General features: G+C 40.3%; 1 protein-coding gene across 1 annotated transcript in view; it reads right to left on the bottom strand.

Moving 5' to 3' along the window:
* Positions 1–1,103: 1,103 nt before the first annotated feature.
* The window catches only part of Anxa3 (annexin A3), a 62,576-nt gene continuing 36,074 nt past the window's right edge, over positions 1,104–27,605 (bottom strand). The window contains exons 6-13 of the mRNA XM_004848013.4: positions 25,346–25,436; positions 20,230–20,309; positions 16,880–16,936; positions 16,415–16,508; positions 15,024–15,119; positions 10,465–10,523; positions 7,510–7,632; positions 1,104–2,018 (exon numbers count right to left, since the gene is read on the bottom strand). Of these exons, the coding sequence (XP_004848070.1) occupies positions 1,959–2,018; positions 7,510–7,632; positions 10,465–10,523; positions 15,024–15,119; positions 16,415–16,508; positions 16,880–16,936; positions 20,230–20,309; positions 25,346–25,436 (660 nt within the window). The 3' untranslated portion in view covers positions 1,104–1,958. The remainder of the gene's footprint in view (positions 2,019–7,509; positions 7,633–10,464; positions 10,524–15,023; positions 15,120–16,414; positions 16,509–16,879; positions 16,937–20,229; positions 20,310–25,345; positions 25,437–27,605) is intronic.

The following is a 27,605-nucleotide window of genomic DNA, read 5'->3' as shown; positions in this document are numbered from 1 at the left end:
CATTTGGGGGTATTTTGTTATGGTAATGTAAAATGGGCCAGTATGTTCCCTCATCAATAGAAACTTCTGGATTGAAAGCCTCCTGGAATGTTCTTCCCACAACTCTCCCTCACTTGCAAATGATGCAGCAGTGCGGTGGACACCTGTGTTTGACCCTTCCTGTCACCACTCCCCTTCCCTGAGCTCCAACCCTGAAGCTTTTGGCGAAGCTGTGCCAGCACCGGGCAACTTCACAGCTGTGTGAGTTCACAGGTGCCTCCCTGGGTGTGGGTCCTTCCCCCTTCCTACTGGCCCAGTCTGTGGCCTTCAGAGGGCTGGGTTCCTGCCTCCTGTCCACAAGGTCACTTCTTGGACTGCATTCAATATACATATATTCTATTATCTATTCATATGTCTCTCTAAACAGATTTTAAGCTCCTTGGCAAAAGGAAATGAGTCTTAGTCCCCTCTGCTGTGGCAGCCTAACACTTACAAACCCTGGGCTTGGTATGTGGTAGGTGAGCTGACAACTGCTGACGGATTGTGATGCTGTCAGTGTCACTTTGATGTTGGTCACAACGACAGCTAACTGGACTTGAACTCTTACTACTTCTAAGCACTTCACAGGCATCATCTTAATTTTACAGAATCCTTTTTTTTTTGGTATCGGGGATCCAACTTGGGACCTTTCGTTTGCGAGGCACACGGCGGAACCACTGACCTAAATCCCTGACCCAATTTTACAGAATCCTGTGTCAAATCTGGGCACTATGCTGGTCACTGTTTTAGAGTGGGGAAAACTTGGGCTTCATTGGGCTTAGAGGTTGCAAAAGTCAAGAGTTAATCAGTGGTAAGGCAGGGAGTTAAAAGCAGGCTTGTTGGACTCAACCCTTGTGCTCTATTCCCTCATACACTTTGGAAATCCCAGAACAAGAAACAACTTCTTCATCCTTCTGAAAGATCTCAGAAAAGCCTCCCAGTAAACTGTATTGACTAAAAGCCCTAGACTTAGGTTATGGTTTAGATAAAGGTTCCCCCAAATTCTCATGTGTGCAGAACGTGCTTGGATCCTGGGGTGCCATACTCATCGGTGGATGCATCATTAATTAGTCCAGACTAAGTACTACAAGTGGAATTTTTTTTAATCTCATATATTTCAGGTCAGTCAAGGTACTTCTCATTAGGTCCCACTCAAAGATAACATGAGGGATTTTTTTTAGAGGCATAATTTTGCAGACTTAGGGGAAAAGAACACTTGATTTGTCCTAAATACCCATTTCTGAGAGAGACATATTTAGCATGAATCACCTGTTCAGACAGGAAATGGTTAGATTAATAGCAATGCCCCTCCTATAGTTTGATCACAAGTAGAAAAAGCAGGCCAGGGTCACGTACATTTGCATTTTAATTTTTTTTAAAGAGCGTGATTAATAAAGAAGTAGATAAAAATTTTTAAAAGCAGCAACAGTTTTTACAGCAAGTATGTGTGTTAAGATACTGTATCATTGGATCCACACAATTTTAGTAGACTCTAAAAACAAGTAGACAAATTATATGTAACAAGAGGAACATTTTTTTTTTTTTTGGTGCTGTGGATCAAACTCAGGACCTTGTACTTGCGAGGCAGACGCGGTGCCACTGAGCTAAATCTCTGGCCCCAAAGTAACCATTTTTATTACCCTGCTTTATATTTCATGATTTAGAATTATACAAAGATTGTTACTTCTGAAGCAGAAATATTTGTAAATTCTTAATACCACTTAAAATTTCATTTATAATCTAGAACATTATGGATGAGTTGCTCTAAAGTAATTACTTTTGTTTTTGTTGTTGCTGTGGAACAAAGAAAATTACTGTGCGGCAAAGAAGTTGCTGTTTTACACCACTTGCTTGTACTTTAGATACTGTAAGAAAGAAGGAAGCAGAGCTGTTGGAGAAGTCCTTCGTGGGAGCAGGTGACGTGTGAGGATCATCTTGACTCAGTCTTCTCCTCCACAGATCTTTGAGAGTGCATGTTCATAGTCTCCAGAAGTATCTGACTGCAAAGAACAGGACCAACAGAGAAGAACAAAGGAGGCAGAAATAATGAGTGGCCATAAGTTCATCAAACCCCACAGCACTAGGGAATTCACTTGGGCTCAGCCCCCTAAAACTGTACCACTCAGCAAAATGCACCTGCATCTCTGCCAGGCACCCACACCTCAGGTAATCATGCTCTAGCCTAGCATCTTCCTTCCAACGTGTAAGGTTTAAATTCTCCCTCATGCACTGCAACTGAATTTCAATTTAGATTTCAAAACTTAGGTTGCAACAATTACATAATATTAGTTTCTAACAATTTTTAAAGAAAATTGTACTTTTAAAGATAGTATTTATTAAACACTTTTATTTGCTCAGCTAGAGGGTTATAGCTCAGGGCCAGAGAAGGTTCTTGGTATGTAGGAGGCCCTGGGTTGAATCTCCAGTACAAAAAAGAATAGAGATTACTGTGTATTAACTCCTTTAACCCTAATAAATGCACAATGCAATGGGACAGGAACAGTCAGTATCTCCATTTAACAGGTTAGTAAGCCCAGAGAGCCTGCCCCTTAACTCCAGGCTGTGAGGTGGCCACATCCTCACAGGCTGTGTCTATTGGTTCCTTTTTCCTGGGCCAGACAAAAAGAGGTCTTGGTTCAGAGAAGACATTGTGTGAGCTTAAGGATTAAGGGACAGAGATAGTGCATTTGCTATGCAAAACATTTCATCAGAGATAAAACATGGCTTTTAACCTGGATTACATAAAATTCTCACATCATATTTATTTTACTCAAGGAACACTTCCTATCCCTTAAGTTTTATTTTGGGGAAGCTGGTGCTGGGGTAAATGTTAGAGTAAGTAGCTCTGGTAAAGTAAGTAAAAAGGGTCATTTAGTGAAAAGATTAAGCATTGCTTTCATAGTAAAACACAACAGGCTTTAACAGATATGTTTCTATTATACATAGATTTTAGTGGTTCTTTTATTGATTTTCATGAGTCTTGTTCTGCCATATGTAACGTCCTTTCAAACTGCTGGCAGTCAACAATGCCCTTGCTTTGTATTTAAAAAAGCTCCCTCACTGGTGTTGTGGTGTACACCAGAAAATCCACAACCTAGAATCCTGGGTTTTATCCCTGACAGCTCTTCTTTGTTCCCCTCACCAGGATATCCCACCAAGTCCCTTCAGTTTTAACTCCTAAGTATCTCTTGAGCCCTTGACCTTCCTCTTTCTGCATGATCACCAACTCAGAGGATGCCACTGTGATGCCACAGCCTCCTGACTCATGACATCTCTTCTGGCTTATGTCCAATCCATTCTCCACAGTCATAGGGATTGTGTCAATGATCATGATACTGTATTGCTCAAACACTTCAGTGGCATCCTGGTGTGGTCATGCATACCGAGCATACCTATAACCCCAGCTACTCAGGAGGCCGAGGAAGGAGGACCTGGATTCAAGGCCAACCAGGGCAACTCAACAAGACTCTGCCTCAAAATAAAATTCAAAAAGGGTGGTGGATATAGCTCAGCACTGGAGCACTTGCTTAGCATGTGAGGCCCTGGATTCAAGCCCCAGCACTGCAAAAACAAACACACTCCACACACTCCCATAAAACAAAACCCACCTTATCTGCAGGTTTTCATACTTTAAAGCTAAAATCAAAAACCCTTAAACATTGCCAAAAAGTCCTGCATGGTCTGGTCCTTCCATCCTCACTTTCACTATGTTTCCTCTAACACCAGCTTTTTCCATTTTCAATTCCTTTTGATGGAATGTTCTACTGGTTCCCCACCTCCTGATCTGCAGCTTGTTAATATCTACTCATTTTCTAAGTCAGAATCATAATTTCCTCATAGATGCCTTTCCCATCTGACAAATTCTGTTCGATGCTCTTTTAGAACAAAGCTGTACTCTCAAAGCTCTTTTTAACTGAACTCAGCTTGTTACTAGGATTTTATTTCTCAGCATTCCCCCAAGCAGATCCTCTAATTAAGCAAGAGCAAGATTGCCTACTTTCCTCCTTCCTTTTGACAAATGTTTCCAGAGTGTGGATCTTTGACATCTCTGGGATCCTATTGACCAGCATAACACCTGGCCTGCACAAAGCATTCAATTCATGTTGCTGACCTGACTGGAAAGCTAGGCTAAAGACCCGCTGCTTTAAGAAATATTCCTTATCTCACCCCCAACTTCTTCTTAATTCTTATATTTCTGTCCTCTTTACCTCACAATGCAGTATTTAATTTTGTTGTTTCAATTATCATCTAATTTGTTTTGTTTTGTGGGAATCAAACTCAGGGCCTCATGCATGTTTGGCAAACATTGTTCCATTGAGCTCTGTCTCCAGCCCACAACTATGAATTTACTGCGGTAGCTATGACATCTTCTTTTAAAGAATCCTACTTACTAAATAGATACATAATTTACTGACAAAGGAAATTTTTCAAAATGTAACCTCATCTACATCTTTCATTAATATCTTATTAAGCAAAAAGAGACACACATTGTTTTTAACCTCTATTCTTCCTCTCCTTCCCTCTATCAATCATCATCTGAGACAGGTGTCACTAAGCAGAGAAATATCTAAACTGTAGGTGGAAGGGAAAGAATCAAGGTCCTGTTGTTGATCGTCTGAATTTCAGAAACTTGGCCATCTGAAAATATCCTGCTCATCAGTAGGGAAAATATAATATTACCTAATAATGTACATTAGGTGGTAAAAACAAAGGAATTTATGTTATTTCACATCACAATCTGACCACTTCAGTGATGAATTTTTCTTGTTATCTAACTACAAACAGATTAAATGTTTTCTTTTTTTTTTTTTTTTTTGGTACTGGGGATCGAACTCGGGTCCTTGCGCTTGTGCAGCAGGCGGCGAAACCACTGAGCTAAATCCCCGGCCCTGATTAAATGTTTTCTAGTACAATAAGTCTCAATTACCCGGGCCATGGGGAAGAGAGCCACCATTAATTTAATTTTCTGCCTTGCTGAAGGTGAACTCAAAGTCCTCCTTGTATATCAACCTAGTTATTGACAATTGTTATAAAATGTATGAGTCTACGTTTCTGCCTTAGTAAGTACAATTTGGTTAACATTATTGAATCTTCCCCGATGACTGAAATAATTGTAATGTGCCAGGATCAATTCAAATAGAATTGAGCATGAATAGTTGACAAAATCTGTGCTAAGCCCCAGGTAGAGTCAGTTGCTTTTTTGAACATGTTCCTGACTTCAAGTTACTCGTTCATCTTTTTTTTGCAAATGTTTAGTGCAAAAACAAAGAGTTTAGTTTAAAAACAAAGAGGATTTTAGTGAATAAATCTAGTCGACTGATTAATGTTAATTCTTTCTTGCATTCATTCATAAGCCATCTGTCAAGTCTAAGACAGAAGTGTTTCCAAGATGGCAGCCATAAGCCCCGGCCAATATTTGTGCCTGGTACAGGATGGCCATCATAAGGAAGCCCACAGAGTGGGTAGGACTGAAGATTTCAGCTGCTGCAAGTGACACAGGAACGTGGTTAAAGCCAGGCTGGTGGCCAGGCTGGGCATTTTTGCCTACAGGAAGCTCAGCTTCATTTGTGGTTGAGGGAGGCTGGCTGGGAAGCCACCCAGAGACCAGATGTGCATGTACACAAACAGGCTCAGCTGGGCCCACGGTGTCAGGACACCGAGACTCTACTCCCACCTTTGGGCCCTCAACACTCCAGAGTGAAATCTCCCTGCTGAACTCCTGGCCACTGCACCCTTCTTGTCCCGGCTCCTCCTCCAACTCCCAGCATGGACCTGAGGAATCTTCAGTTTCCAATGCTCATTTTCTCAAAGCACTCCATAGGATGGAAGGGAAGCAGAGGTAAGGAAGCTTTGCTGTCTCAGGACCTCTGCAAAGCCTCACTAGACCCATCTTTCCACTTAGTGCTCCCATTTGTTTCAAGGACCCATCTTGACTACCACTCTCTGGATACTTTCATATGCCATCTGGGGGTTGAGGCAGCAAAAGCAATCAAGGGAAGGCTGTTAGGCAGGTCTGGGGCTTCCCCTGAACCCCCATTTATTTGCCAATTGCTATATTCCTCTCAGTATTATGACTTTTGAACCAAGAGCTTAAGGTGTGGAAGCCTCTTGTATAATTTTTGCCAGTTTTACTTCCTTATGAATTCTAATAATCTGTAACTTTTTTGGGCTTTCTGTTTATATAATTATATCAGCTGAGATCTGACAGCCACCGTTGGTTTCATTCTTTAGAACAGAATTGAAGGAGTACAACACATTTTAGGAAGATTTTCATTCAAAATGATAGAAACACAAGGCATCCATTTTTTAGAACCAAGAAACTATAAAACATTGATAGATTCAGTTGAATAAGCTTTAAAATTTCTGCCTGGGAGAAATAACCTCCAGCCAAGGCAGAGGAGAAATAACAAACTAGGAAAAATATTTACAATGAGACAACAGGCTTATCTACCTTATGTAACATGAGGTCTCAGACAAACACCCAAGAGAATAATACACAAAGAACACAGAGAATCACAGCAAAAGAAAGATGAGAAGCACTCGAAAAAGGAAAATCTCTTCAGTCTCATTCATACCAAAAAAATGTACACTAAAATTATCCTGAGATATACTTCCTTAACTGCCAGATTGTAAAAACACAAAAGGATTGTTTGTGGGCTGAAAAACAAAGCTCTGTTCCAAGGCTGTGGAGAAACAAGGACTCAGGCCTTCCTCATGCAAGTAGATAATTGGAAGTCAAATTATAATATTTAGCCAAATCAAAAATGTATCATAGGTGTCTCAGCAATCATGTAGCTGGGAATTTATCCCACAGACACACCTATGAAACTGTGTATCCACATGACAGCACTGTTTATGATAGCAAGAAACTGGAAATATCTATTGAGGTCTTTGATACAAATATACAAACAACACAATGATGGACAGCTGTTAAAAATGAGAGAGCTTCCTATACACTGAAAGGAACAGAACCAAAGCTGCAGAACTATGCTATCCTTTTATATAATGAAGAGGAAGTTTATTATTGATTTTATTATTATTATTATTTGCAGTGCTGGGGATCAAACCCAGTGCCTTTCCCATGCTAGCCAAGTGCTCTACCACTGAGCTGCATCCTCAGCCCACATAAAAGAAATTTAAAAATGTATTTTTATTTCCTTACATTGTCATAAAAATGGAAATAAATAAAACCGCTATATAAACAATATATGAAAAATAGACACATTGCTCATGCATTTCACAAAAGAAGAAAAATTCATTGCCAGTAAATCTAAAAAAAAAAGTTGAATATCTACAATATGCCTGGGATTTTAGAGCTGAAAAGATTCTACCTTTAAGGAACATTTTGCTGTAACTGTTTAAAACTCAGAAAACACACTGACAAGGAGAAAGAATTCTAAATTATATATCTATACATTTTAAGGAATATAAGGGAAAGATGGTGAATAAAGAAGGGTAAAATATATTTTGCTATCTTTAAAAGAGACTTACTTTAATGGCTGAATATAGGGAATAGCCATAGTGCTTCTTGAACTCATATCGAATGTCCAAAAGATCAATTTCTGATCTGGAAACCATTATTCGGTTTAGAGTAAACTCATCAGTTCCAGCACCCTGTTAGCAAATGCAGGTGTTCACAATGTAAATCTCATTGCTCACAAAATGACACAGGCATAGATCTAGATTTATAAGATATAAACAATGGTGCATAAAATATTCAACTGCAGTGATTCTTCATCTTTTTGCCCTCAAATATTATTACTCATTTATCATCTGAAATGAACAGACATTTCTCAGACAAAGAAGTAGAAACATCAAATAAACATACAAAAAAATGTTCAACATCACTGGGCATTCGAGAGATGCAGATGAAAACAATGCTGAGATTTGACCTTATTCCAGAAAGAATGGCTGCTATCAAGAAATCAACCAATAACAAATGCTGGTGGGGTTGTGGGGAAAAAGGAACCCTTCTCCACTGTTGGCTGACTGGTGCAACCACTGTGGAAATCAGTATGATACCTCAAAGAACCAGGATTAGAGGTCCCATTTGAGCCAGCTATTCCCCTTCTTGGTATCTTAACAAAAGAATTAAAAGAACCATACCACAGTGATATATGTGTACCCATGTTTATAGTGGCACAGTTTATAATAGCTAAAACTTGGAAACAGCCCCATTGCCCATCAACAGGAGACTGAATAAAGAAGATGTGGGTTTTTTAAAAAATAAAATGGAGTACTACTCAGGCACAAAGAATGAGAAACTAGAGACATTTATAACTAAATGGATGCACATTAAGGCCATACTCTCAAGTGAAATAAATAGGATACACATGTGTAAATACCAAATAGTTTCTCTAGTGTGAGAAACTGAAAGTATAAATAAGGATCAAAATGTATAATAGATAATGTGAAATAGGAAGAAAAGGTCCAATGGGAAGGGGAAGTGGGAGGCATAGGGGAAAAGAAAGAAGGGAAAGGAATAAAAATGAGAAAAAACAAGGAGTTTGTAAATAGGGAGGGGTGAAGGGGTTGGAGGGAGGGCAGGGGAATGGGGAAAAAAATAAGAACCAAGATACATCATGTAAAGGTACAAATTTCCAATGATGAATGTCATCATACGGTATTCCTAGAATGTACCAATAAACTTAATGAATAATAAAAGACACACTTGCTGAGCCCCTACTCTGTGCCAGCACCATGTTAAATGCTGAAGAATTGAGACATGATATCCCTGATAAACTTTCAATTCTGTAAGCAAGAATTCTGTAGGCAAGAAAACAAGCCATTGCAAAATACTGTAGTCTGACACACAAGAAATACTGGGTACCATGGAAGCATCTATTGGGGCCCAAGAAAGATTAAGGATTAGGAAAGCCATGTCCAAGAAAGACACATTTACACTGAAGGGAATCTTAGTGGTTCCTCTGCAAGTAAATAATAAACCTTAGGGGAAGGAAAGGGTTCACAGAAAGAAAAGAATGTTCCAATAGAGGATATTTGTGTGTGAAGGTTTTAGACATGAAAGAATGCTACATTCAAGGAAACATAAATGATGAGGGGGGATCACAAGAGACACATCTGAAGACTAGCCCTTTTTAACCATGAAATGAAATTCTAACTTTATCCCAGATGTGAAGAACTAAAGGAATATTTTAAACATGAGCATGTGGAGATAAGGTCATGTCTGTGGTTTCAGAGGATCACTGCGACTATGATACGAGGAGCAGATTACTGGGTAGGAGAATGAAGATAAGGGAATAGGACGAAAGTCTCTGGGATTCATCAAAAGTGACTAAAGTCCTAGAGGAAAGAGATGACGATGAGCTGAACTAGAACACTGGCAGTGAGAACGGGAAAAGGGGAAGATTTGAGAGATGCTTATACAGGTGGGCTGACAATGATGCATCATTGGAGGACGATGAAGAATGAGGACAGTGTACGATTTCTAGCTGAGTAGTAGGTGGATGCTGACTCTATGCATCCATCCAGCAATACTTGCTACTATATGCCTGATGTGAATGAACTATACAGAGTCTACTCTGTCCTCATGGAGCTTGTGTTCTATTAGATGGAGAAAGTGCGTAAATCAATGAATTATTTAAGTAAATTTTTTTTTTGGTACTGGGGATCAAACTTGGGACCTTACGCTTGCCAGGCAGACAGCGGAACCACTGGGCTAAATCCCCGGCCTTAAGTAAATATTAACAAGAACTATGAAGAAAATAAAGCTGGTGAATGGAATGGAGAATGATGAAAGGGAGCCAAGTGACATGACATGGAACAAAATCGGGGAGACCCTTTCTGGAGGGAACCATTGAGTTGAGACCTGAACAAATGAGGCAGAGTCAGGCACAGACAGATCTGGAGGGGGAGGAACGGGACAACTCAGCAAGCTGGGCAAGGCGTTGCTACAGGGGCTGCCCATGAGATGACTGAACACAGGAGGGCAGGCTTGGCTATGGGCTGAGGGAGGGAAAGGGGTTGTTCACTTGGACACATGGAACCACAGGAAATGTCTAGTAAAGAAACGGAAATAAGCAACGCCTGTGCGCCAGGTCTTGACCTAGGGTGTGGCTCATGGAGCCCACCAGCTAGGAGTGAAGACAGGCAAGCAAGCACAGGGTACAAGAGCCTGTAAAGGCTGAGGACTCAGCACGGAGAGGCTGCCTAGGAGGCCACCAGCTCTCAAGGGCTAAGTCTGAGGTGTGGCATCCAACTGCCCATGCTTGCAGTGAAGTGAGGGAAATCAGTGCATATATCACTGTCGCCCTCTCTGGATTGACTGGAACACTTACCATCAATCTCTGAGATGAATGGGCAAGCTAGCTACAAAAGGGAACTCACCAAAGTGGAAAAGAAGGACGACATTCCATCAACATTAAGCAATATTTTTATATTCTCCCTGAGGGATGCTGAGAATGCATAAGAAATTTCCAGACCAACCTTCAAAGCGTGACGCAGTCTTCCAGCTAGAAAGGCAGGCGTGTTCCTCACACACTGAACTGTTACAAAAAGCATCATAATTAGCTTCATTTAGTAAAACTGAGTTAATCTATAGTAATTTTTAAAAAGACTCTGCGGATTGTTACTCTACTCTCCGCCCTCCCCATGACTGGCTTCCATTTAGAATGAAAGAAAGGCTGTTTAACCTGAATTTCAATGCCTTATGTCATATCTGCACAGAACTTCAGTGCAGTGATTATCTTTAGCCATGGGGAAAATAAAATTACCTGCCAGAGAAACCCCCACGGTGTGACTCATCCCTAAGTCCCAAACACACGAACACCTACACTTGAGCTGATGGTTCCCGAGGGTGCGCCATCCCCAGCGCTAACATCTTTGGCTGCTGATGAACAGCCTGGGCCTGAGGAAGGCAGTGATGTGGCTCTAAGTAACTCATTAGATAAGAAGAACTGCTGGTCCTCAACTGCAAACCAACTGTCCCCACGGAAGGATTTTTAAATGACTGGATTAGAATGTATAGCCTGCTTAATTACATTAAAACCAGTACCTGTAACTTAATTCAGTCATTTAGAAAATACCATAATCTTTCAAATTTTTATTGTGAAACAAGTGAAATAGAAATAAAACCAGAAGAAAGAAAATGGATAAAATATGGGTAAATAATTAGTTTTTAAAAATAGAGTAGTCCAAATAGAAAATCTATTGGGAAGAAACCTACTGACCACAGCACAATTACTTTCATAAACCTTAAATCTGATCTGCAAATAGGAATGTGTGAAAGGTAGTGCATTTTATAATGAATTTTGGAGCTCAGAAAAAGAGCAAGCCTTGGCTTGCTCACAGTGGCTTGGGGATTATGGGAAGCTAAAAGACTGGTTTGTGTAGGTGACTCAAGGAACCAGAACCATGAAAATGATCAGACGCAAACGTGTGACAGGAAACAGACCATTTGACTTGGTATTACCTAAAGTTTTTCGTGCTCATATTAAGTAAGCCTTAATAATTTGATCAGGAATCATTATGACCTCTTTCAGCCTATTAAGCTTTTCAATCTTCCTCTCTCAACTAGTTTGGTACAATCTTTTATTTTTATAATCCTTTCTCTCCCTTTAGCTTGCCCTCTGCCTTATGGTCTTAAGTACCAGGTTTATTCCTGTCTGAAATGTGGGGAAGTGGCAGGGCATGCTAGTGTAAGAAAATTTGTATTAGCACCCAACACCACAGGGAGAAGGTCATGGGGGTCCATCAGAGTTAATTACTGTGGCCTGGACTTTACAACAGCCCTTTCCTACCTTCCTCATTTTCCTGACCAAACTTCAGTCAAGCTTCTCTCTTTCAGTCTGCCCTCAAACTCAGGCTTGCTCCCAATTCAGAGCAAGCACTAAAGTGAAGATCCTGCCCCCTTATCAGCTTATCTCAAGAATTCAGCTGACCCATCAAGATAGTGTCCTTTCAACCCCCAGTGACTGTGCCCCTCTGCCTACTCAACTGTCCATTGAAAGTTTCTGCTGAGGTCTGCTTACCCCTTCCTACAAAAGTGAAGACTTTTCTGCTGGGTTTTTGAGACTCTCATACACTTCTGAGATCAAACTGCTCTCCCTCTTTTAACAGTTTTTTTGCATGAAGCTTCTCTTTAAATCTAGATTTGGCTTTACTTGACAACTAGTAGATTCCTACTGTGGGATTCTAAGATGATACAGCTAAGACAGTTGTTCATGCAAAAAACAATGTGTTGACACATTGTATTAGATTGGTAGGTCTGGGAGGTGGGCAGGAATGGGAAGTGACTCCAATGGGTACAAGATTTCTTCTGGTGCTGATGAAAATGACCTAAACTCAGATTGCGGTGATAACTGCAAAGCTCCAAAATGTATTTAAAAAGTACTTAATTGTATAGTTTGAATGGGGTTTTTTTGTATATGAGTTTATTTCAATGAAGATTTCTTCATAAAATGGTTTTACTCCAATGGCAAATTGAAATAGAGAATCCAAGTGTGAAATATTTTCAATTTTAAATTAGTTGAATTATCATATGACTTTTTTTTTGTACTGGAGATCAAAATCAGGACCTTGTGCTTGTGAGGCAGGCAGTGGCACCACTGAGCTAAATCCCCAGCCCTATATGACGTTTTTACCTCCATAAAATAATGTACATCATAGCCTAGATTTAAACACAATTCAGTGTATAGTTCCAAGAATACGTCTTAGCTCAGGGGATCTGAAATGTTTCCTAAAGCCTCATGTGTTAAATGCTTAGTCCCAGGGCTGGGGATGCAGCTCAGTGGCACAGTGATTATCTAGCACACACCAGGTCCTGGGTTCAATCCCCAGTAAGGGAAAAAAAAGAAAAAGCTTAGTCCCCACCCCATGGTACTGTTGGGAGGTGGTGGAACCTTGAAGGGGTGGGGCCTAGTTGGAGAAAGTTAGGTCACCTGGGGCTTTGAAGGGGACATCAGGACACTGGCTCTTTGCTTCCCAGCAGCTATGGGAACAGGCCCCTCCATCATGAGCGTCTTCTGTGATCTATGAGCTGCCTCAAGCCCACAGAAACAGGGCCAAGAGACCATGGACTGAAACCTCTGAAACACTGAGTCAAACTACAAACCACTGCCTTTTCTGAGCTGATTACTCAGGTTATTTAGTCAAAGTGATAGACAGCTGACTAACACTCAGTGAATAAGAGTTTGTATATCAATAAGGTTTTTCAAATATTGCAGCTTAGCATGAACAGGCAGAGCAACAAAATTAAGGATTAAAAATAGGAACTGGGGGACACCCCCTACCCCGCTCCTCTGTACAGCCACCTGGTTCCACACTACAAAGATGCAGCGGACACAAGACCACCAGGCCATGGTACTGGGTCAAGCTGCTCCTGGCCCAGAGGTAGGGGCTTCTGAGCCACCATCTCACTGCTCCTGGTCTAGAGGAAGGGGCTTCCCGGCCACCATCCCTTCCGCTGCTCCCAGCCCAGAGGAAAGGGCTTTTGGGCCACCTTCTGTCCCACTGCTCCCGGCCCCTGTCCCACCTCTCCCAGCTCAGAGGAGGTGATTCTCACGGGCGCCAAAAGCATCCCCCCGTCCCCCCAATCGAAATGAGAAAACACATAAATAAGTCTCAAAACCAGACTTCCAGATCACCTACAACAACCCCAAAGGGAAATGAGATGGGAACACTCTGATACTCAACCACCCGGACCCACTGAACTGGCAACAAAAGGGGATCTGGAAAAAATGAAATCAGAAATAATTTCTCAGATAACAGGAGAGATTGTGCTCCTAGTGCAAGACATGATTAATAAAAAATAGGAAATGGGAAAAAATAATAACTGGCACATCATCACCACTGGAACATTCTCAGAACTCATACTGAGAAACTGACTTCAGTTCCATTTGTTTTAAATTGAAAAAGACTTTTCTTTCTTGGCCTGTCTTTTAGTAATTTTATCAGAGTCAAGAAGTTTTTTGTTTGTTTTCTTTTGTTTGTCTGAGCCTGCATTTGGATAAAGAGCCCTGGTCTTGGCACTCGAGAGAGGATCAGAAGTGAAATAATGTATGTGGAGGAAGCTTAAATGAGCTGATACCTGTAAAGTAGTAAGCAAAGCAACTGGCACATGGTGAGTTATTTAAAAATAAAATGACACACCCTAAAAGGGAGCTCAGCCTTCAGAGGTGGGATGAATCCCAGGCCCAAGCCCTAGGCAGTTACCCTAAGACACCGGCTATCTTCATCTTACCAGAGGTGCAATGAGTCACAATAATGGATATCAGAAGGGACCTCTCCTTGGGGAAATGACAAGTGTGTGCAGTCCAAGCAATCTACCCTGGCACCACTGGAGAAGAAGCCTGTAGTGAGCCCAAGGGCCTCCCTAACTAGCCATGGCTAAAGGTTCTGGACAAGTCTGGGTGTGCACCAGGACTAACAGATTTTATTGCCTGACACTTGACTAGAGGAGTCAAGAATCCAGTCCTTTAATAGGGTCTCATCCCTTCGAATGGACCTTGCTTACTAGGTGTTCTCCTGATGCCTAAAAGACCCCACTGCGTGTCTAACTTGTCAATGCAGGAGTCTACAGGAAAAGATTCAGCCTGAAACATTTTCTGTTTGGCACACCCCTGCTCACTTGGACAAGGAGGAGACACTTCACTCTGACCTTGGCTCCACTTTGGGAGGCCAATGACATCTTCCAGAAATAACCAAATATAGTGAAATAGCAAACTGGCTTAGGTCTCAGTTTTCAACAAGCCTCAATAAAAATGTCAGTGGAAATGCAATATTTCAGCTCTCAAGGAGTCTACAATCTAAACATGGTGACAAGCTGAATACAAATTTAAAAGGCAAAGTAGGAGGTAAATAGATAACTCCTTCATGCATCCCTGAACAATATTTGTGCAGCCCACTGTCTGTACCCTGGACTGTGCTAAGGGCTGTCAGGAGTATACAGATGGACCAGTCAGGATTTTTACATGAAAGGAACTCACTTTGACACTGAGTTAAAGGAAGTGCAAAGTAACGCCGTTAACCAGCACTCAAGAGCTTACCTATGGCCAGCAGTAAGTCTTCAAAATGCCCAGATAATTCTCCTTTAATGCTCTCCTCAATGTCCTTCTGGCTAATATTTCCGTATTCATCAAATGCTAAAAAGTATCAGCACAAAAACATTTAAAGCATCCCATGCTTGAATATATTTCAGGGTTTTGTATTTGATGTGCAGCAGATCAAGTCACAAGCTTAAAAACTCCCCTTTTAAATCATCAAAATTTGAGCACAATAAAATCTAGCTTCCTAGCCCATTTTCTTCAATGACCTCCCTCTGCTTTTTCTAGGCTGCAGCTTTAAAAACAGCCTGAAAGGTTATATGATAAATAACTTATCTAGTAAGGTAGACTACTTTAAGAATGAGAGCAGCCCCTGGGAAATAATACTGTGGTCATTAGTCAAGTATGTTTTATTTGCCAAAGGAATCTTAATGATGAAGTTTTCCTTGTGCTGAGTAAATCATTCCCTTAGGCAGGATGGCCCACTTCACACGTACCAGAAGGGATTTGAATTTCTTGATCAGTATTTGCCCCAAGCAAAACCTGTACATATGTTACCAAGTACATAGGCATATTTTGTAAGCCAAGTACAGTTTTTTCAAGTAAATTCTGAAGAAAGAAATTTTGGGGAGGAATCTGTGGTGAGATGATTTTTATTTTTCAAACAAAGGTACTAAAAAGAAACTATATTCCTACTATTTTATTAAATCAATTAAGGCCAAAGTTAAGGAAGGACATTTCAGAATTAATCATAGTGATATTAATAAAGTGATATCCTTATGTTTCCTCTCTTTTTCACAGCTTAGCATAAGGCCAGGCATGCACAGTGGTTGTTGTCTAAAGTGGCACCTAGGAGCCACAGTCAGATGGTGGCTACAGCAAAGGGAGTTAGGAAGACCCCTGAGGGAATGGGTGGGTGCCCAGCAGTCCCACATACATATAGTCTGATCAAAAGAACTGGTCTTCCCCATTACCTCATTTGGCTTTGTATCAGAAAGAGCTGAACCCTGGTCAGCATTAATACATCAATAAAAAGTTACACGCAAAGCCTGGCTTTTCTGGAAAGTGGTTCATGTGAGACAGTGGGGTGGAAGCAGAACAGCCAGGCTCCTCCAGCCCAGAACAGGCCTGCCTGCTCTCTCCCTCCAGGGGTGCCTCTTCTCTTCTCCTTGCCCCCAGCCTACTACCTGTTACTAGGGGAACTACTCAGTCTTTATGGGAGAGCTAAACAGGGCTGGAACTGCCAGGAGTTACAACATGGCTTCCTCATTTTGTTTTATCAAATGTTTATTTTAAAAAAGATGAAACAGACATCATTTTAACCTTATTTCTGTATATCAGACCCACTCAAATCTGCAAAAACAAACCAAAAAGGACTGAGTATGAGTCCATACTTAGTTTCAGTTGAGGAAAGCTCCGTAAGCACAGGATCTCAGTGAATTTATCTTCATCCGTGCCCCATTTGTTCTCGCCAGCATTATAGAGAATCTACCGACAAAGGAGGGAAACTTATGTGTTATTATAGACACAATTCTTTCTTTCTCTTATTTGAGGGAGTGGAATGAGAAGAGTGGGAAGCTTTAGTTTATTTTCAAGGTCAGTGAGATCCTCTATTATCTAGGCCTCTCAGTTGTAGCAGACAAGAAATCCGGAGGCTGGAAAAGCAGGAGCCTGGGAATGATTGCCATTGCTAAGGAAGGCAGAGGCTGGGTGGGGCTGACCCGGTCTCCAGGCTTCTGCTTTCAACAGGAGAGAAAACAGCCTTGGGTCCTACCATCTTGCTCCCTTATGACAGAAATGCAAAGGCTGTCAAGAGGAAGAATAGTTAAAGGAGACCTCTAACTTGCTCTGTTACTGACCTGAGCATCTTTTTTGGCCAGATGTTCATCCACTTTCAGACTTTCATCTCTTCTACCCTACATTGGGATGACAAACACAAGGTCAGTCCTTCAAGGGCAGAAGAGTCTAATGCTGAGTATCTTAACTAGCAAGACATCTCCGTGGTTTTTCTGCAGTGGAAGCCATGAAGCAGAGGGGAGTCAGGCACTCTTGCTTCTAACCCTAGCTCCACCACTGGCTAGTCATGAAGTTGGTAGCACATCACACAATATTTGAGTCCTCCATCTTCTCTGAAAACTCAAAGGTGTTAAGAAGATGAAAAATGAAGCCATAAACTAATAAAATACTTATCAAACATATCTGATAAAGGATTTATAACCAAAATACATGAAGAATTCTTACAGTTCAATAAGAGGATAACAATTCAATTTTAAAAATGAGCAAAAGTTCTGCTGAGACCTCACCAGAGAAGATGTACAGATGGCAAGAAAGTATATGAAAAGATGCTTCATATCATATGTCATATGGGAATTGCAAATTAAAGCAATAAGATAACAACATGCATCTACTGTATTAGAATGCCTAAAATCCAAAATACTGGCAACCTCAAGTAATGGTGAGGATATGGACAACGGAAGTTCCGCTGCTCACTGCTCATGAAAATGTAAAATGGAACAGCCACTCTGGAAGACAGTTTGACAGTTTCTTATACTACTAAGTATCTTACCAATATGATCCTGCAGTGGCACCCCTTAATGTTTACCTGAGTTAGAAACATGTCCACACAAAACCTTGCACATGAATGTTTAATAGAAATTTTATTCACAATTTCTCCAATTTAGTAGCAACCAGGATGACCTTCAACTGATGAAACAAATATTCCATACAATAGGATATTGTTCAGTCCTAACAAGATATGATTGGCAGAGCAATGAAGATGTAGAGGAAAGTTAAAAGGAAAATAATGAAGTGAAGGAATGAATGAAAAAGGTACATAGTATAGGATTCCAAATACAGGATATTTTAGAAGAGGTCAAATTCTGGAGATAATAAAAAGATCAGAGGTGGGCAGGGGTTAGGGGAAGGCATGTATAAATTGGCAGAGCACAGAGGATTTTTAAAGCAAAAATTATTCTTTCCCATACTGTGATGGTAGATATACAACATCATACATTTTTCAAAGTCCACAGAACTAATCAACAGAGTGAACTATTATGCCAACTACAGACTTTAGTTAATAACAGTGTATCACTAGTCACTCAGCAACTGTAACAAATATGCCACATAATGCAGGTTATTAATACAGAAGTCCCCAACTCAGGAGCAGTCATGTTCCAAACTTTCACAGGTGTACATTATAAGATTCACAGGTGTACTGTGTAAGACTCACTTTGTAGGATTACAAACGAATCCAACTCTCTAGAATATTCTCCCAGGATAAAACTCATTTATAAGTCGAGGACTAACTGTAATAGGAGAAACATGGAAGGAGAGGCAAAGGAGAGCTATCTAAGAGTGGTACCTTGGTTCACCAAGACTTTTGTTTGCAAACAATTTGGGTTCACAAAAACATTTGGCATAATTTTGTTTTTGTTTGCAAATTCCTCATCAGGTGACAAACATGACCATGGCCGTCTTTCCCACACAAACACAAATGTGGCCATCTTTTCTGAAATTGTAAAACAAATTAAGTTTGTGAACTGAAGTGCCACTGTATTTTCTGTTCAACTTCTCTGTAAATCTAAAACTGCTCTAAAAATAAGTCCACTTTATAAAAACCCTCAGAAGTCCCCACCAACCCCAGTCTCGAATGCTCCGCAGTTAATGTGTACATATGTGGTTGTGAACAAATACTTGAGCACATTTTAGAAAGATGGAAGATAGAAAAGTAAAAAAGGACTGCTTGATTTATGCTTTTTTTTTTGGTACTGGGGATTGAACTTGGGTCCTTGTGCTTGCGAGGCAGGTGGCAGAACCACTGAGCTAAATCCCGGGCCCCGGGTTGATTTATGCTTAAAATTATAGGTGAACAAAATATTCAGTTATAATATTTAAAAATAAATTTGCTCCTATTTTCAAATATTAGTTCCTTGTATGCCTGTCTGACTTGTGCCTGGTTTCTTTCTGGTATTAGTACTGTCTTCTCATTCTTTCATTTGTGCACTGTGCTCCATAAATAAAGGCGCTGATTATCATTAGCCTTAAGAATAATAAACCACCACTACCATGCATTGTTCACTTTCTATGTGCTAAGTACTTCACATATTTATACCTTAAGGCACTAGTACTATCAGTACTTTAAATGAACAGATGAGAAAACTATTGCTTTCAGACTTAAAATAGCTTGTGTAGATACAGAAAGCTTGTAGTAGCATATAGTCCAACTCTGTTTGAGTCTAAAATCCTGTCCTAGAGCATAATCTGTCCAGCACCCTGTGGGGATGTGAACTCACACCCACACTAATGGATGCACACTTGGGACTACAGACCTCTGAGAGCATGTTTTTACAGCAATGCTTCATAAATTTGGGTTTGTGAGTTCAACCGTCCGAAGGTTTTCAGCATTTAAAACTGGTACCATAATTAGGATAAATTATTTCATAGTGGCATAATGCCTCACTTTGACAAGTGCTGTTTCAGTATTCTAGCTGAGACCATCCCTGCAGCATTCTCATAAATTTGGAGGGGTGTGCATCAGCTGAGATGCTGGTGAGATTTGGCTTACGTCAATTTCTCTGTAGCATATATCTGTGCAAACACTTCATCCTTGGCCTTACACCTTTATTAGCAAATTCATGAACCTTCTAAATAAACAAAACCTGCAGTGACCTCATTTGGTCACACTGTGATCGATGGTTTGGCAGCTTTTCCAAGGTGGCAAGGATGAAATTGCAAGTCAATATTTTTTTCCAATCCTGAATCTGATACTTATTTCTGAATTTAATACCCCACTCTGAAAAATAATTCTTTTGTATCATATTTCTCACTTAAAAGAAATATTCTTTGATGTCTAGAAGAAAATAAAAATGTTCTAAAAATAGACATTTATAATGCAAATGAACCATTAATTTATGTCAGATGATTTCTCAGAATACTTTTCTAATGTATAGTAAGACCTAATCAAAATGCTTTTAATCCATAAACTGACCCTAGACAAGATTTTTTTGTTACTTCACTATGTATGTTTGTATGCTTTTATGAACTTGGTTAAACATTTCACTGATAGTGGCAAAGCACATGTAACAAGAGCAAATCATTTCACGAGGAAAACTGCGATCTCACTGTCTCAGATTTTTTTTTAAACTCCTTAGAAATTATTACTGAGCATGCAGATTATTGGAGAATTAAAAGATAAAAAATAAAACCTTACATCTGCCAAAGTCAAAAGAGCTTTCCGGAAGTCACCAGATGTTTCAGAACTAATGGCATCTCCAAGACTCTTCTTATACACTGAAACCAAATAAAAATGAAATTAAGCCCTGACAAACTGAAAAAATATTATAAAACAGAGAAAAGTGTCAGCGTCAATATTGGCAAATAATGAGTCTCTGGTAAAATAAATCTGCCTTTTTATTTAACTTCCTGGCACTCCACCATTGTGAGAAGGAAATATTCTCTATGTAACAATTGCTACAGCATGCACAGTGGCAGATGCAAAGAAATGGGAAGGGATCAAAGGGAGGCCTTTCTGGATCAAATCATAGCTCATCTCATCTGACAATGGCACTAATTAGGGAACACACAGGAAGGGCAACCTGTTCATTTGCCTTTCAATTTTCATTATCTCCTTCTTCCATAATAACAGAGCTCTAGTATTTAACAAAACCTAATGCACACAGCTTAAAAACCTCATTCTCAGCTTTCCTCTTAGGTAGGTGCAGCTCCATGACTAAGTTCTTTGCTGTGAAATGTAGGCAGACACATGTGACTCTGCAGGGAAATCTCTTTAAAGGGCTGGGCCATGCCAGCTTACTCCTTCTTCAATCCTACCTCCTTGGATGCATGTTGATGTCCAGAACTTGGGCCACCATCCTGTACTATGAAGATAAGGACTGCATCTTAGCAATGGCAAAAAAGGAAGCAGGAAAGGGTCCAAGTTCCTGAGCATTTTGAAGAGCTATCATACGAGTCTTAGAATTGTCCATCTCCAGACTTTTTTACATACACCGTACCACAAGCAAACTTCTATCTTATGTTAAGACACTGTCATTTCCCTATCTTACGAAACCAAACCTTAATCTTAACAAATACACCTAGATTATTTGATGTTGCTCAAAAATAAGAAAGTCATCCCCAAATACACTATTTTCTCTTAATCAATGCCAACTATGTGTTCACATATTTTAATACAGGCTAGTTGTAGCTCATTTTGCATGGCAATTTTATTTTGCACTGCTGGGGATTGAACCCAAGGTATTGTGCATTCTAAGCAAGTGCTCTACCTCTGGGCTACACCCCCAGCCCCTGCCTATCAGTTTTAAATCTTTATTCTGCTCCATCAATGGGATAGTGAATCTCCTGAGGCCACTATGTATCTGGATATAGGTGACACCAACTGGTGTCTGCGTCATTCTCAAAAACTCCATATAAGTCAGCCATAGGAATGCTCATCCTTTTAAATCAATGAAAGACAACTATAGAAAGTGATGTGAGATTATCAAACGGGAAGAGCCGTCATGAAATAGAAACTTCCTCAACACAATTTTAGCCTTTTTATGAACTCTACAACTTTTCAAAGCAATTCATACAAGCAAAATCTATAAGTTATTCATTTTAATACCATTTAGCAGGCATCATTGTATCTAATACTCCTAATATTGTTGCATCTATCCTTCACTCTAGTTAGAAAATATTTCAATTTACAAATATCAAGTCGAAGACTGAAGCTGCTGCTTTTTTAAGATTTGGGGAAGGATTTTGCAGTTGCAGAATTGTATCGATGAGATTTTCTCATGCAGCCTCCACAGGCCTCCCTTCACCCAGAGATTTTGCAGGAAATTAGACTATTAAAATGGAAATGATTTCAATCTAATTTGATAACTTTTATGCATTTTAAAGTATAACAGAGCACAGAAAACTATATTTTAACAGTGCAAATACCTGAACTAGAATGAGTTCTTGATCCCTGAGTCAGTGTTCTCTCACATACTGTTAACTATGGAATACTGAAAAAATTTCAGGATTTAACTCGTTATTATTCAGGTTCTTTTGTCTCCTTGAACTGGATGCACCAAACAAGATGCCTGGTCACTTTATGAGGGCCAAGTTGACGACCTCCTTTGATGGGTTTCTCAGGCGTGGGCCACCACTTCACATTATATGACACCATCACTCTTGTCCAAGCTGAATACAAGACTGTTGATACCTGAGCAGAGGTGACCAACAGCTAAGAAGTGACCTGGTGGAAGAACTTTGCTCAAAATAATGCTTTCTGTTAGAGAGGGGCTGCCAGTGAATTCTCTCTCTTAGGGAGTGAGCTATGCAGAGAAAGAAGAAAAGAAAATAGAGTTGGATGGTTTGGTAAGAAAAAGGAAGTCTCTTGGAGGTGCATACACTAGAAGCAAACATTGAGAGGAAGAGAGTCTCTAGGGTAGAAGATAGCACAGGGAGCAGCAAACCCGTGCTGAGGCAGGGACAAGACCACTGGGTCCCTGGGGCAGCACTGTGTCCTGAATGGCTGTAAAGCTCGACTCCACATAATGGAGGCTGTATCCTTCTTGATCTTCTTCTATATCAACAATCTCTAGCAATCAAGGTAGCCTAAAAACAGTTCTTTTCCTTGTGGCCTTACACAGATTAACTCATATAGAAATTGAGACTAGTAATTTGGCTCTTAGGACCTCAGCCTCAACCTTGAACACAGTCATTCAATAAATATTTGAACTTACTCCCCAATGGTCCTGAGCATTGAGGATACAACAGTGAATGAAACAGACAAGAATGTCAATCCTCACAGTGTGCACATCCTGGGACTGTTATATGGAAAAGCTGGGCTCCGGGCAGCTATCTCTGGGCAGGTCCAATCATGGAGCAGCAAGCTCCTAAGAGACACCAGGAACTAAAAGCCACCTCACGATACAGTGCCTGGCTCTGACAACTTACTTTTTACGTGTAAACCTTGTTGAACTGAAGTACAGTGATACCTTGGTTGTCGAACAGCTCCAAGCTTGAACCTTCCACTACTCCAACAGCAAAGTTAGAAAAAAATGCTTGGTGTTCCTAACTTTGCTCCACTGTTGAACCAAAAATCCAACATGAAAAAGTTCTTATGGGCTGAGAGTGAGTCATGCCTCGCATCTTGCCACTGACACAAAGGGGCAACGCTATAGTCTAAGTGCCATTCAGCCCCAGACAACATATAGTGCTTGTGTTAGTGTGTTAAAATATTCCTCACCACTGGATGTGGTAGTGGGTGCCTGTAATCCCAGCCCCTGGGAGGCTGAGGCAGGAGGATTGCCAGAAGTTCTAGGCCAGCCTGGACTACAGTGAGATGAAGCCCAGCCAGGAGTACATAGCTGGAGAACCAAGTCTAAAAAAAAATAAAAAATCAAAGAAACAAACAAAAACAAAAACAAAAACAAAAAATATTCACCATTGTGCTTTTTTTTTGTACTTTATTTGCATAAAATTGTAACCATGGCTCCAAAGAAAGTTAGTGATACCAGCAATAAAGCTAAGAGAAAAACTGTGAGAACCACAACAGACTTAAAGAAATCATTGGGAAATTTGTTAAAGTCCTGGAAAAATTGATTTACAAGTATAATTTTTGGGCCTCAGAACCAATTATTTGGTTTTCCAACATTTCTTATGGGAAAAAATACGTTAAGTTCTCAAACTCTTCAAAGCTCAAATATAAATTTGGAACAAACTGAGTTCGAAAACTGAAGTTATCACTGTATTTTAAACCAGGCATTTTAAACACTGACAATGCACCCACTCGTGCTCCTTATCAAGCAAATCTCTCATCTCCTCCAAATTCATCCATTTTCTGCTGCATTCCACCAAGAGGGGAGGTCGAGTTTTCTTTTTGCTTTTTCACTCCTCTACAAAGTGTTTAAAACAATTCTATTAAGTAGCTCTCTCTGTTAACATATCTAGTACTTTTTCTGCTTTTTCTGACTACATTCTGATTAGTACATCAATAACAAAATAGTCGCTTATTAAGCTATTTAACTTCTAGTGAGAATTTTCCAAAGTAATCTCTCTAATACCCATCTGGGGTTCAGGATACCCTTTGTTTGGGCCTCTCTCAGTGCAAACCTCCTGGATCCACAACCGACCTCACAGAGACACAAAGTTAGAAAACAAGGCTCCCTTAAGGTACTTGGAAGAGGCTACGGGGGGTCTTGTATAACACAAAATTGAGCTGCTCTTCGTCTCTGATTCTTGGGAGGTGACCTCTAAATCCTTGGAATTTCCCAAATATTTTGAGTCTTTATTATTCATGGTGATCCCCCAAATTTATGCTAACAGGATGACTCAGAACAGAAGGAAGTCACATATGAAAGACCAGCCATGTGATTAGAGGATTGAGGCTTTGAGCCACAAGATATCAGCTGAACCTCTGGGTACAGAGACTGAGCTGTAGGCTGAGTTCAATCATACAGACAATGATTCATTCGTGCCTAGGCAATAAAAACTATGGATACCAATGATCAAGAGAGCTTGCAAGTTGGTAATTACACATCAGTGTTCTGGGAGGGCGAACGCTTCACTCTGGATCCTCCCAGATCTCTTCCTATGGGTCTCTTTCTTTGGCTGGCCTTGATTTGTATCCTTCAAAATAAGACTATACTTGTAGGAACAGTACTTTCTTGAGTTCTGTGCATCATTCTAGTGAGCTCCTGGGCCTGAGAGAGCAGTAAGCACCTGGATTTGTAGCCAGTTGGTTAAACAGATGTACATGTAGCCTGGGAACACCTGAGCTTGGGGGCTGATGTCTAAAGAGAGGGCAGTCTTGCGAGGACTATAACCTAACCTGTGTAGTCACACTAAGTGACTGCATAGTGTCAAACTTGCATTGCATGGACTTGCTAATTTTTACATAGATAACACAACTTTAGGACTTCAGCTAATTACACTGAATTCATATGCTCAACATGTCCTCTAAATTGTTCATCTAATTTCCCACACCAAAAATCATAAGTCTAATCTGAGTAGTTTTAAATAGATAATAATAATATACAATGACAGGAGTCTCTTACATTGACGAAAACAGTTGATTCAATTAAGCAATTGCTGAGAGCAAAATCCACTGCAGCTGTAATATTATAAATGCAAAATATTAAGCCATTGTTATACAGCAGTTGCTAGCCTGAATCATATTGTAATTCTCTCTGAAAATCCACAGCCTGTTTTAGAATATATCTGTCTATAACTCTTCCCTTCTCAAAATGGCTTGAGTATAGATTGGTGTGATTCTAGGAAAAGCAATTTGGCTCATACCCATGTGGACAGGGGTAAGGGTGAGCAGAAAATTGGCTTACTTGTGTAATAGGCTTGTGAGACCTCCTTCATTTGCCTGCTTGTCCTGGTAGTTAAGAGTTCAATCAAAGCATCTTCATCTGTTCCAGTACCCTAAAAAGGAAAAGGAAATCTAATTTTTAGAACACTTAAAAAACTTAATTTCATGCCTTTCATTCTTAATATCATATTTCACACAGATAAAAGAGCCATTTTGAGTAAATCAGTGTAAGATCTCATATGGCCCTGAAGTCCTTTTCTAATTTCCCATATATTTCAGTATTAAAATAACATGAGTCATCTGGAGTAAACTGACATCAAATGTTCAAGAAAATGTCCTACTCTATTGCAAAAATCAATTGAATACACTCTAGGAAGAAAGAGTTTGAAGGACAAAGCCTATGATGTTACAGGCTAGAAGTGGTATTCCAAAGGAATAATCCAACAGAGCGGTCAAACTTAACTGTGTTTAAAAAGGGCCCTGTATTTCTCTGAGTGTGTTCATCTCTGCACCATGGTATTGCATTAGTCAGCAAATGTGTGTCCTGGGCCTGGCTGGCTTGGACACTACTACCCTTCAACCTTGTTTATTATGAGGTCACTGAATCACAGTATGGTTCCAGAGAAAGACACTTACAATAGAACTTGATGAAATAAGGTCAGTGAAGCACATGAGGAGAGACTTAATTCTGTCCCTCTCTGGGAGGGATTCTCAATATTGAGTTACCCTCAATATCTCTTTTGTCTTTCTGGTTTAGTAATAGGTCCTCTAATTTTTAACTTGGCACCCATCTTAAATAAAGGGTATATTTCTCAGATCATTGTACAGCACAGCTTAACCATGTAACTTCTGAGCAATGGGATATATGCGCAAGGTCACTATACAGCACAGCTTATCCATGTAACTTCTGAGCAATGGGATATATGCACAAGTATCATGTGCTTGGACTCACAATGTCATTCAAAGAGAAAAAGTGAAACCTTCTTTGTTTATTCCTTTTAGTTGGCTGGAACAAACGTAAAATGGCTGGACTTTGAACTGCCATCTTTAACCAAGTGGAAGTCATGGGCTGAAGGCAGAGGAGCACCCAGATTGAAGGGTCCCAGATAATAAGGGTGCTACCATACTCACTTCTGAACTGCTTACATTCTTTTATGTACAAGAGAAATTTCTCTTCCTTTTGGGTGAATCTAACCCTTACTATTACAGCTACTAAGCCCTCCCAAGTGGTGGCCATAGAGGTACACTGCTCACACCTAACTTCAAGTGCATCTGCTGCTGATAATGTCCTTGGCCACTGGCCTCCCACTGCCTCACCTTTGGATCTGCCACTGAGTTCACACAGGTCATACTCTCTCTAGGATTCAACTAGCCAATGTCTGGGCCCAGCATGGTACAGGAGCTGGGCACACTGTAGGACTCTCCAAGGGCAATATCTGCTCAGGAGCTGCCATCAGCTTTCGAGGGTTTCCAAGAGCTACATCATGGACACTCTTCCTACCTGAGCCATTTCCTTCCTGCTCTCCTTCAAAGCATCAGACCAGCATTGCAGTTTGTGGGTGCACCCCCTTTGCAGGCTGTTTCTTCTTTATCCTTCACAGGTATTTTTCACAACGTATCTGTTGTACACCCAATTCTATTCTGCTGTGTGCTTCTCTGATGCCCATAACTCTTCCATAGAAAAGAAAATAACTCTTATCCCTATGGGAAAGGCATATTGCTTATGCCTCAGATCTAGACCTTTGTCTTTCCTCTCTTTCCTATCAATAAATATGTTGAACACCTACTTCATGGCAGATTTTGCTCCAGGATCAGAAGATATAGATTAAGACTGATGAGGTTCTTGTCATGATGTAGGTCTGCCTTATAAATTGAATGAAAAATGATAAACAACTAGGCAAAAAATTTTTAAAGAATAAAGAGGAAAGAAAAGGACAATTTTATATGGTAATAGATGCAATTAAAAAATAAAAGTGGCTCTTTCTGTTAGTATTCCAAGGTGATTGTGAAAATGGTTCTCTACTCTCTTTGTTGGATCCAGAAGATCCAACAAAATCCACGCAAATCAAGAGAAGGAAATCTTCATGTTCACTTTAAGAGCATCTCTGAGCCTGCCCAGGCCATCAAGGGTCTGTACGTCCATAAAGCTATAAAGAATCAGAAGTATTTCCTTTTAAAGAAGCCATTCTGGCATTGTAATGTGGACTTGGGTGGGGCCAAGCAGTGGAGCTGGACACAGGGCTGGTGGCTCAAGATTGCTGTTTGTTGCACCTGCTTAAAAA

The sequence above is a fragment of the Heterocephalus glaber genome, unplaced genomic scaffold, assembly GCF_053883595.1.
Source record: "Heterocephalus glaber isolate CG9 unplaced genomic scaffold, H.glaber_assembly_v1.0 deba00001454, whole genome shotgun sequence".
In the NCBI taxonomy this organism is placed as follows: Eukaryota; Metazoa; Chordata; class Mammalia; order Rodentia; family Bathyergidae; genus Heterocephalus; species Heterocephalus glaber.
Note: the sequence above shows the minus strand (reverse complement) of the source record. Positions and strands in the feature narration are given on the sequence as shown.